Raw genomic sequence first — 12,688 nt, 5'->3', positions numbered from 1 at the left:
TGCAGATTTTCAAAACAAAGTTCAAAGACACAGAACTCTGTGGCCTTTTGCAAAACAGTAAATGCTTTTTCAAAAATGGAGTTGCCTTCTCAAAACATAAATACATTCATCAAAACTAAATGACACTGTCAAAATTGTAAATACGTTCATCAAAAGAACATGAATGCCTGCAAAAACATTAATGCAGCCATACTTATGTCTTGAAGTCAAGCAGACAAAACAGAAAGTTAGTTGGTCTTTTAAAAATCCCAGGAGATCAATACATTTTCTTTGCAGTCACTAGATAATGATGATCAAAATTGGAAGTACAACTATCCAAAAGTGCAGAATTATGGGCAATTACTCTCCATGTATGCATATTTCATCAAACAATTTCATACACATCAAATCAAATGTTATTCCTGGTTAAAAAAAAAATACATTGATTGCCGGTAGCGTTCATCGGTATCATCACAATACAATTCCATGTATTCAATACATAGACTGGTTTGCTCATAGTTTTGTTCTCTTTCCATCGGTGCACAGAAACACAATCCACAATAGAAACAAGGAAAGGTGAATACAATGGAATACAATGGTGGAGATGACTTAAGAGGGACCCAAAGTTACTTAGAAGTAACCCAACTTAATTCTCTGGATCTCTGCATGTCCACAATATTGTAGAAAAATATCTCAGTCAGGGCTCAACTTATTGTTGAGAGTTAGAATAATAGAATACTACACAAGGTGCAATTAAAACAGTTGGTGTGCATCAGCAGTCAACAAATTAGCCCATGTTAGATTGGTAGATTAGTCTAGAGGCCAGCTATCTAAACTTGTAGTAAGCATGTTTGAATTACCGACCATGGGTGGGGGCCATTGATCATCAGTCATCATATTAAAAACTGCAAACATTTGCCTCCACCCTATGGCAAAATGTTTAGAATTGCAGTAAATTAGCTGTAAAACTGCACATTTGTCTCTGTACCCCATGGCAAACTGTGCAGAATTGCATGAAATTAGTTATAAAATGGCAAAATCTTCTCTCCACCCCATGGCAAAATGTATAGAATTGCAGCAAACTTGCTTTAAAATGGCAACATTTTCTCTACTCCCCATGGCAAAATGTGCAGAATTATAGAAAAAAAATGTGCCTCTCGGATGTAACGAGGGAGGCAGACCCACGAGCCACTGCGGCCCATCATGACAAGTTCCATTTTTTAGTGGCCCCCACCCCCATCAAAGTTGCCTTCCCTGGCCTAGATCTTTCCCTATATTGTAATGTACATGGTATAACACTGATGGGGTGATTTAGAATTTTGTGCAGTAGTATTTACTGATTGTGTATTCACTGATTACAATTATATTTCATGTTTTGCAAAAGGTGGGCTAAGATATGCAAGTCAGGTACTAAGGCAAGAAAATGATTGGAAGTTCTGTAAATGTATTTGAGCATTTGATCATTGCTGTTCTGCTATAGATACGTTTCAACACAGATTCAAAAATTGCTTGTACGCGATTGAGAAAATATGTGATTAGCCCTGCTTGAAAATCATCCACTGCTGTGAATGTTTTGCTGATTGACTAGTGAATGTTAATGAGTTCAATTACAGTCTAACTTCGCCTTAACAAAGTTTCAATACAGCCTTGATTGAAGTTACTTCAGACTAGAAGTACAATGGACTAAATTATTTCAATGTGTAGCTACACAATGATGTGAAAATGTAAGCTGTCTGTCTACATACTTTTCCAAAGCAGTGGCGGTCGGTGCCATTTAAGATGAGGGAGGACGATTCATTTTCTTATTTCTATTACAGTATATTGGATGACTGTCATTCATATTCCATTCACCCAACTCAATGTAACATCGATAGGTTTAGGCTACTACATGATAACAACATTTTCCCTATACCCCATCATGAGGTTGCTAGCTACAACCTAGCCTATGAATGAAAGTCTGCAATGTAGGTCAAGAGAAAATTTGAGAAATCTTGCCTGCATCTAGCTGATATAGGGTGTAATCATTAGTCCAACAGTTGCAAACAAGAGTTTCTATTGGAAAAATTCAAGTCTGTTTATCCCTGATTCATTCCAATTGCTTCTGTTTAAGAAATGGTTTTCAACAGAATCGGTGGAGTGAATACAACCCTAATCACACTCAAACACAGTTCACTTTCATAGCAGCCACATACAAACAGCATGAATGATCCCTTTGATCATAGTATTCCTTCTCGTATCTACGCGCTCTCCTCCTCTCACCTTTTCCCTTCGCTTGTGGACTTCAGTGTACAACACATCAGCATTCTGTGACCAGGTGAAAAAAACTTTCCTAGCCAAACCTTCATATCATAACCGCTAACTGCTATACACGCCTACATCAATGTCACCATATAAACATCATAGTCAGCATAGCTACTAGAACTAACTAGAACATGCAGTACAGTGTACAGTCAGCAGCAAGCAGTTTAGCAGTTACACCGGTGGGCCCCGGTGGCAATAAATGAATACAAACAAAAGCTTACCTTGACTTGGAAGAGTTCCAGTGTTGGATAGCCATAGCCATAGCCAACTAGCTAGCATAGCAGGCCTCTCTGTTTGAGCCGGGTGTTTGAGTAGGCTAAACTAGCTAGCTGCGTTCTCTAGCTAAGTAAGTGAAAGTGAAAAGAAATACAACAAAATATAGCTCTCTCTTTCTCTCGCTTGCTTCTCCTTTATTTTTGAAGAAATGAATTTGTTCAAAACTGTTCAATTACTGTCTTTCGCTCTCTTTGAGTCAACTACTCACCGCGTTTTATGCAGTGCTAGCTAGCTGTAGCTTTCAGTGCTAGATTCATTACTCTGATTGTTTGATTGGGTGGACAACATGTCAGTTCATGCTGCAAGAGCTCTGATAGGTTGGCGGACGTCGTCTGGAAGTTGTCATAATTACTGTGTAAGTCTATGGAAGGGGGTGAGAACCACAAGCCTCCTAGGTATTGTATTGAAGTCAATGTACCCAGAGGAGGACGGAAACTAGCTGTTCTCCGGCTACACCATGGTGCTAACCTACAGAGTGCTGCTGAGGCTACTGTAGACCTTCATTGCCAAACAGAGTGTTTTAATCATTTATTTGGTGACATATGAATATATTTAGTATAGTTTTATTTAAAGAGGATAACTTTTTTAATGTTTCACTATTTACATGTTTATGAAATTCACTGAGGAGGATGGTCCTCCCCTTCCTCCTCTGAGAAGCCTCCACTGTTCCCAACTATTATAAAATAGAATGCCCTTTATATAACCATGCATCTTTGGGGAGTGTTGACTTGCACAATAAAAGTCAGTCCCCATAAATATATGAAATATGATGTGCTTTCAGTCTTAACAATAGCTAGGTGGCGCTATCATGCTGAGGGCGCTTTATTATTGATGGAGGTGGGTGTTCACTACTTGTGCACCAGTTTCAATATGTGTGTGTATGTGTGTGCGTGCGTGAATGTGTATGTGTATGTTTTCTTCTAGCCTGTTCCTGAGGAGCTGCAGAACGGGGGAGGGTTTGGCTATGTGGTGGCCTTCAGACCGTACGGTGCCACTGGCTGGATGCAGGCCGCAGTGCCCTCATCAGAAGCCTCCAAATATGTCTTCAAGAACGAGAGCATCCAGCCCTTCTCCCCCTTCCAAGTGAAGGTTGGAGTGTACAACAACGAAGGGGAAGGCCCTTTCGGACCCGTCATCACCATCTACTCTGCAGAGGAAGGTTGGTAAAAAATTAAGTCATGTCAGAGGAGCGGCAGTGCTTCCCGGGCCTCAGTTCACACATAGCGTTTAAAAGCCAATGGAGAGGCGTCTCTGGATAGTTTATTCCCGGTCAATACAGTGATCTTGCTGCCCATGCTCTCCTATCTGCAGATGGTTGGTTCCCACTGCTGCTGGTTCTGGTTCTCTCTGTACTTCTGATGAAAGAGATGGACCCACTTTAAGAGTCATCAAAGCCTGCCATTACTTTTAAACTCATTCAAATGATTTTTACATTTCACCCAGAGCCTGGCAGAGCGCCCACCAGGATCCGAGCCAAGAGTCTGTCTGCATCTGAGATTGAGGTTTCATGGAAAGCCCTGCCTTGGAACACCAGCAAGAGAAGAGTCCTAGGCTATGAGGTTAGTCAAGTTTTTTCCTGTTTCCCTCTACCTATTTGTGTGTCAAAGTGTTTACTTGCATGAGTAAAGGCATGTGTGTATCTGTGTGTGTAGTCGTGAGCATGTGCATGTGTGTAGCAACTAATGCTGTACGATCTTGTTCCGTTCTATTATTGATGAGTGTTGCTAGCTCATGCACATTGGGCATCTCAGATGTAATAGGTTGTTATGTGTAATGGTCCAGCCAGGTCCCCTGTCTGTTGAGTTGTGTTTCTCTTGTTGCTGTGCTAAGTGCTGTTACTAACTACACTGATTAGTCTAACAGTCTAGTGATGCAATGCACCAGGGGACAGAATGTTTAGCCTATAATCCACACTGTACTGTAGGCTAAAAGTGTGGCTTTGAGCTCAGTTAGTTGATTCCAATCCTTAGTCAGCTCACTATTGACATTCAATATTGGAAAAAATATATATTTTCATCCATGGGATGCATAAAGTACTGGAATTATGAATTGTTGACCATAAAGTAAACAGGGAAGTGGGGCCTGAGCAAACGGTTCCTATGAGGGAAGACAAATTATATTTGTGCTGTCAACCGTGCCAGCTATTTCAGCCTGGACACTCGGGTGACAAAGAAAATCTGTTATCATTCAACTTGACAGCTGGGACATTTTACACATTGTGATTTCTCTTTGACCACGCCATTTAAACACTCCCTCACTTCGAGAGCTAAGTAACCAGAACCAAGGCACCTTATCCATGGAAAGACGAGAATATATGAGGTGACACCATACAATGAAATGCTGTTTTTATACCAATTCACTGCAGTTCCAGTTTACAGTTCGTGGACAGTGTCTATCAAAAAACAGGTTTTTACAATGTTCTCACAAATTAGTGTCTGCATTAATGTCCCTGGTTATCCTCTTTCTATCTGGTCTCAGTTGAGGTACTGGGAGAAGAGAGAGAAGGAGGAGGCAGCCAGTGTGCAGAGAACGGTAGGCAACCAGACATCAGCCATTATCCGAGGGGTGAGAGGAAGCAACACCTACTACGTCACAGTGAGAGCATACAACACGGCCGGGGCTGGGCTTCCTAGTGTTACTGTCAATGTCACCACCAAGAAACCCCGTAAGCATCTACCCTGCTTTTGGTTCGAGCGGTTGTTTCAATTGACTTATTGGAGATCATGTGATCCTCATCCTCATGTATTTGTGTCCCTCAGCGCCCAGCCAGCCCCCGGCGAAAGTCATGTGGAACACATTGAATTCCAAGATAATCCTGAACTGGGAGCAGGTCAAAGCCCTGGAGAACGAGTCAGAGGTCACTGGCTACAAAGTAAGGAAGCACTGACTACATGGATTTAGTTAGAAATAGTGGCCGTTGTCATGGTTTCTCCCGGGTGACCTTCTACCTGTGTGGTCCATCCCTAGGTGCTCTACAAGCATAACCGACATAGCCGTCCTAGTGTCATGGAAACCAACACAACGTCGGTGGAGCTCTCCCTGCCTATGGACGAGGAGTACTTCATCCAGATCAAACCATTTGGGGAGGGAGGAGAGGGGAGCAGTAGCAGACAGATCACAATCCCCAGAATACCAGGTCAGTCTCTAGTGGACTGCTTCCTCATACTTCATTGATCTCAATGGCGTTGCTATAGCTATTGCCAGTACTGCTTTATTGTCTTGACTACGGACTGGAGTTTTTCTGGCCCTAGTCATGTCTTCAAAAGGAACAGATAAAGTAAGGATTATCTATAAAAATGAATAGTGCCAGGATTTAATCCCGGACTAAATTACTTTATATATTCAGAATTGCGTGTAAATATGCCCAAGGTTTGATCATCAAAGCATTTAATAGCACAAAAGGCTTCAACAACGAATTGCCAACCAGGCTGCTTGTCATTTTCCGTATAAACAGACAGACTATCAAAGCCCATTCCTTTTCATGTTTTTCAGGTCCCAATGCAATTGGCTCGGCGACCAAGGTCTCTACTTTATCAGCCCTCAGTACAATAGCACTGTCTTTCACAGCGCGGACATCGTTATGACAAACCGCTACCAGCGAACATTGCATCTGATGTGGTGGCAACTTGACAACGGAACAGGAACACCAACCACCCAGTCTGGTGTAACTAGATCCATTCATTTAGATTTTAGAGGCAGGAGGATGAGCAACATTGGAAAACCAAGCCACTGAGATGAGAGGGAGAGAAAGGGCCTCGCTTCAGCACCCCGTCCACCGGCGAGAACAGGAAATCGACCGATGTCTTGACTCTGTTGTTACCAAAGCAGCTTTCATTAAAAAAAAGAAAAATGTCTTATATGCATCTTTTGTATGACATGTCTAGCTTTTATAGATTTCTTTTGAAACCAATTCATAATTGGTCTGGGCTTTTTATAAAAGGCAAGGTTGAGGTGAGTTCAGTGCATGGTGCGTACTTACATACAGATCTGACAGTTTTAGAATTTGATAAGTTTTCAGTTTGTTGGAAAGAGCGCTTTTGTCGTCTGCAGTGAATACAACCTGTTACTGTGGTTTCATGTCAAACAAAGACCATATTTCAGTCTTCTTAGAAATGTATGAATTTTTACCACCATCTAGACAGATATGTTGAGTATATTGCTTTATAACTATTTTTTTAATACTCCATAAAACATTGCACTGACGCCTGATGAAAAATGAGACTTGATAGAAATGTGACAAACTATGTTATAGGACGAGAGGGACTTTATTGTCCCTTGCTGGTTTGGAGTCCCATCTTCCATAGGTTGCTCTGCCTTGGCCATTTAATTGCGCTGGCTGTCTGTCTCATCCGCTCATCATTCTACTCATCCTCTCAGTTACATTAGCCGTGTGTCAACTCTAAAGCTATTCTATTCTTTGCCTTGTGTGTGCCTCATCATATCTTCGAAATCCTCAGGTCCTTAAAGAGCCTTAACTTATCTATCAACAACTATTATAAACATAGATGTATGTTGTTATGCAGCTGCTGTATGATGTGTAGCTACACTCTGCATTAATAGACAGGTTATTACCATCCCGTGTATAATCCTACAGTCATTCTTAGGGCCAGGAGTTTTTTCCTGGTCAGGTTATGTGGTCGGGAAAATCTCCTTGTCCTTGTCATATATTATAGTTAGGGCCAGGGGGTTTTCTGACCATGTGACCTGACCTGGAAAAGCTCTTTATGAAGGAGAAGTGTGTTTCAACAGTGTAGTGCTGTTCAGCATGGTTTAAAGGTAAGGTGGAAAGCCTGGGACATTTTAGTAGGTCCACTGACTGCTTCCCTACTAAAAGATAAATGCTGCTGACAAGTTTTCCTTTCCCATAGTCTTCTGATGCCATGTGATACTGGTACAGTACAGTACAGTACAGTACAATACAGTCCCATACATATGTAGCTTGTAATCCAGTGAAAAAGTAAAAAGTGCAGGTAGTTTGTAGTACTTTCGAGGGGAAGTTTAGGCAGACTAATGGGTCTGACTCAGAATCATGCATCGAGAAATGTGTAATATACTTTTTTCTACACTTCAGATCATTTATATCAAATAAAAACCTTTCTAAAGAGCTGATTAACCTGGTTTTTATGTAATAACACAAATGTTTCATACAGTAGCTAAATGTCGTTCAGCATGACTGTATTTGCCCTTCTTTTCTGTCCATTTGCTAACTGACTGAATGGCTTGAGACCATGCAAAGAGATAGCAGGTTTGTGTATCTGTACCCATACAAGTCAAACCACTTTTATGTCTGTGCTTCTGTCTCAAACAGGTTCTCCTGTAGGCCTACACACTTTGGGATTTTCCGGTACTACCATCCATTTACTCCATGTGAAGTTCTGTTTTTCGCTGTTGTTGGTTGTTTATACTGTGTTAATGAATAAAGTTTATTGATTTATATTAAGTGAGTGAAATTCAATGGACTTATTTCTTAATGCTTATTACTTGTAATCAGAATTAATTATCTTGAAATTCATTTTACATCCAGTAGGCGGTGCTGCAAGCTAAAATTCATGTTCAGGGAGCAAGTGTGTATGGGACCAGATTCAGACTTAAGAAATGTATGCCTTTCCTACACACGCCTTTCCTTCTCAGTAGTTGGATTCAGGCTTACCTTATGCAGGTGCATAACAGGCTTTACAGGCGTGGTTCCCTTGCGCACGCTGAATAAATGTAATTCAACCACTGAAAACCCTCCTACTTGCTGGCCAACAGATTTTCTTGTGGAGTTTTCACTCAATACAATTTTCAGTACATTTATCTAAAGCAATCCCTTTAAATTTAACATGTGATACTGGTACAGTACGGTACAATAATTATGCTTTTCTTGACAAACTCACTAGAATATATGGACAGAACAGTTTTTGGGATCAATGAAAGAAAGCCATGTAAATATGAAATGAAAGAAAGCTATGCATATTTGTCTCCTTTTCAGTACCAATTAGTAGATTTTAAAATACTCTGATCTTGTGTATTATTTATGGTTAGGAAAGCATTTATGAATAATATTTTTTTTTTAATGGTTTGGAAAGCCTTTATGGTGAATCAAAAATAACATGGTTTGATACATCCTTAAAAAGTTGTAATATTCAACTGTTCAATCCATGAAATATTGGAAGATAGGGGTGGAACAGTAGTCCTACAACACTACCCTTTGTGTAGTAATACCCTCAGAGTTTTGTTACACAACACGGGCATAGGGCTGTTATGGTGACCATATTACAGCCACACCAGCTATCAAGAGTCATGACCACAATCAAATTCCACGTGACTGTTTAGTCATGGTAACTACGTTTCTCCAAGCTCTGATGCTGCTGATGGTCATTAGTAGCCTACCAGACTAAAGGACTGTTTTGCTAACACAGACTGGAATATGTTCCGGGATTCATCCAATGGCATTGAGGAGTATACCACCTCAGTCACCTGCTTCATCAATAAGTCACCAGCTTCATCAAACAGTGACCGTACGTACATATCCCAACCAGAAGCCATGGATTTACATGCAACATCCGCACCGAGCTAAAGGCTATAGCTTCCGCTTTCAAGGAGCGGGACACTAATCTGGTTGCTAATAAGAAATCCCGCTATGCCCTCAGACGAACAATCAAACAGCCAAAGCGTCAATACAGTACAAAGGTTGAATCCTACCACACCGGCTCTGATGCTCATTGGATATGGCAGGGCTTGAAAACTATTACGGACTACAAAGGGAAACTCAGCCATGAGCTGCCCGTGACACGAGCCTACCAGACAAGCTAAATGCCTTCTATTCTTGCTTTGAGGGAAGCAACACTGAAGCATGCATGAGAGCACCAGCTGCTCCGGATGACTGTGTGATCACGCTCTCCGTAGCCAATGTGAGCAAGACCTTTGAACAGGTCAACATTCACAAACCCGCGGGGCCTGATGGATTACCAGGACGTGTACTCAAAGCATGCGTGGACTAACTGGCAAGTGTCTTCACTGTCATTTTCAACCTCTCCCTGACCGAGTCTGTAATACCTAGATGTTTCCGACCACCATAGTCCATGTGCCCAAGAAAGCAAAGGTAACCTGCCTAAAGGATTACCGTCCCGTAGCACTCACGTCGGTAGCCATGATGTGCTTTGAAAAGCTGGTCATGGCTCACATCAACACCATCATACCAGAAACCCTAGATCTACTCCAATTCGCATACCACCCCAACAGATCCACAGATGCCGCAATCTAAAGCACGCCACATTGCCCTTACTTAGCTGGACAAAAGGAACACCTATGCAAGAATGCTGTTAACTGACTACAGCTCAGCATTCAACACCATAGTACCAACAAAGCTCATTAATAGGCTAAGGATCCTGGGACTAAACAATTCCCTCTGCAACTGGATCCTGGACTTCCTGACGGGCCGCCCCCAGGTGGTAAGAGTAGGCAACAACACATCTGTCAAGCTGATCCTCAACACTGGGGCCCCTCAGGGGTGCGTGGTTAGTCCCCTCCTGTATTCCCTCTTAACCCATGACTGCGTGGCCAAGCACGACTCCAACACCATCATTAAGTTTGCTGACGACAACAGTGGTAGGACTGATCATCGACAATGAAAAGAGACAGCCTATAGGGATGAGGTCAGAGACCTGGCATTGTGGTGCCAGGACAACAACCTCTCCCTCAATGTGAGCAAGACAAAGGAGCTGATCGTGGACTATAGGAAAAGGAGGCCTGAACAGGCCTCCATTAACATCGACAGGGCTGAAGTGGAGCGGGTCGAGAGTTTCATGTGCCTTGGTGTCCACATCACCAACAAACTATCATGGTCCAAACACACCAAGACAGTTGTGAAGAGGACATGACAACACCTTTTCCCCCTCAGGAGACTGAAAAGATTTTGCATGGATCCCCAGATCCTCAAAAAGTTATACAGCTGCACCATCGAGAGCATCCTGACCGGTTGCATCACCGCCTGGTATGGCAACTGCTCGGCATCTGACCATAAGGCGCTACAGAGGGTAGTACGTACGGCCCAGTACATCAATGGGGTCGAGCTTCCTGCCATCCAGGACCTACAGTATATTATCAAGGCACAAGGCAGACCCAGATGCAGACACAGGAGGCAGATGGTTGGAGTCATATAATGTTTAATAATCCAAAGGGGTAGGCAAGAGAATGGTCGTGGACAGGCAAAAAGGTCAAAACCAGATCAGAGTCCAGGAGGTACAGAGTGGCAGACAGGCTCGTGGTCAAGGAAGGCAGAATGGTCAGGCAGGCGGGTACAGAGTCCAGAAACAGGCAAGGGTCAAAACCGGGAGGACTAGAAAAAGGAGAATATCAAAAAGGAGTACGGGAAAAACACGCTGGTTGACTTGACTAAACATACAAGACGAACTGGCACAGAGAGACAAGAAACACAGGGATAAATACACTGGAGAAAATAAGCAACACCTGGAGGGGGTGGAGAATATCACAGGAACACTGCTGCTACTCGCTGTTTATTATTTATGCACTGTCACTTTGCAAATTACCTCAACTAACCAGCCTCCCCTTTATGTAGCCTCATTATTGTTATGTAATTTTCTTGTGTTACTTTTTAATTTGACTACATTTTTTAAACTTTAGTTTACTTAGTAAATATTTTCTTAACTCTATTTCTTGAACTGCATTGTTGGTTAAAAACTTCTTTGTGATCCCTTCCTGCTCAATTTGACAACATCCAGTGAAATTGCTTCTTCTTCTGTTGGCACTCCAAAATGTCCCAGAAACATCACAAATGGTCCTTTTGTTCAATAAATTCCTTCTTTATATCCCCAAAATGTACATTTATTTGGCGCGTTTGATTCAGAAAATACACCTGTTCCAACTCGCCCAACATGACTACAAAGTATCTAATAACTTACCTGTAAACTTGGTCCAAACATTTCAAACAACTTTCCTAATCCAACTTTAGGTATCCTAAAACGTAAATAATCGATAAAATTTAAGACGGGATAAACTGTGTTCAATACCAGACGAAAACAAAGTGAAGTGCGTTCCAGGTCGCGCGCACCAAAATACTTGAGTCCACCTGGAGGGACACATGGAAAGAACAGGGCTACTTCTTCATTTCTCAAAAGAAAAACATCAACCAATTTCTAAAGACTGTTGACATCTAGTGGAAGCCATAGGAACTGCAAGTAGATTCCTATTAAAAAGGGCTTACCATAGAAAACTAATGGAAAACAGATTGACCTCAAAAATAATTTTCCCTGGATGGATTGTGCTCAGGGTTTCGCCTGCCAAAACAGTTCTGTTATAGACATAGACATTATTCAAACAGTTCTTGAAACTTCAGAGTGTTTTCTATCCAAATCTACTAATAATATGCATATCCTAGCTTCTGGGCCTGAGTAGCAGGCAGTTAACTTTGGGCACGCTTTTCATCCGGACGTGAAAATACTGCCCCCTATCCCTAAGAAGTTGTAAGGGCTTGTAAATAAGCTTTTCATTGTAAGGTCTACACCTGTTGTATTCAGCGCATGTGACAAATACAATTTGATTTGATTAATAGTTTTCCAACATTTTAAGTTAAATGTTCTGACATGTTGCATCAGCCTCATTGATTTTAAACTGTGGGGTCTATCCCATCCCACAACTGTCCCAGACTATTTGGAATATTTATTTCTCGAGACAGAAGAACAATAGAATAGGTCAACTTTGTACTGTGGGGGATAGTAGATTGACGTAGGCTAGTGCTTTTGCTGTTTGTTAGGCCTCCTCATCTTGTAGGCTGACGAAAAGTAAATGTGGACAGTTCTTCCAACATCTTCAATATGCGCCTCAGAATTCGATAAGAACGCATGCCCCAATGTGTCTGTCTTCACTTGTATCCTGTGAGAAGGACCCCTGAGATTGCCTGTGAGAAGGACCCGATCACGTGACGGGCATTGGCTAATAAGAATTGAGATATCTGAGAGAGCCATGTGAGTGAGAGGTGCTGCGTCATGCAGCCTTGGAATGTATAAAAAAATTATATATAGCTCAACGTTTTAATCACTAGTAAAGTTGCATAAATAACTCTAAATTAAGCATATAGCATAGGTGGACCTGTTTCTTTGTTAACCGCTCAACACAGAATAGCCGCATCCCT

General features: G+C 41.8%; 1 protein-coding gene across 3 annotated transcripts in view; it reads left to right on the top strand.

The window, feature by feature from the left end:
- cntn4 (contactin 4) overlaps positions 1-7,996 on the top strand; it is a 178,035-nt gene extending 170,039 nt beyond the window's left edge. For all 3 annotated transcript variants that reach the window (XM_023996149.1, XM_023996147.1, XM_023996148.2), the window contains exons 18-23: positions 3,481-3,715; positions 4,000-4,115; positions 5,035-5,221; positions 5,316-5,428; positions 5,524-5,692; positions 6,049-7,996. In XM_023996149.1, coding sequence (XP_023851917.1) covers positions 3,481-3,715; positions 4,000-4,115; positions 5,035-5,221; positions 5,316-5,428; positions 5,524-5,692; positions 6,049-6,140 — 912 coding nt within the window. In that variant the 3' untranslated portion in view covers positions 6,141-7,996. The remainder of the gene's footprint in view (positions 1-3,480; positions 3,716-3,999; positions 4,116-5,034; positions 5,222-5,315; positions 5,429-5,523; positions 5,693-6,048) is intronic.
- Positions 7,997-12,688: the final 4,692 nt, after the last annotated feature.

Source organism: Salvelinus sp. IW2-2015, linkage group LG11 (assembly GCF_002910315.2).
Source record: "Salvelinus sp. IW2-2015 linkage group LG11, ASM291031v2, whole genome shotgun sequence".
Lineage (NCBI taxonomy): Eukaryota > Metazoa > Chordata > Actinopteri > Salmoniformes > Salmonidae > Salvelinus > Salvelinus sp. IW2-2015.
This window is presented reverse-complemented; position numbering and strand designations above follow the sequence as displayed.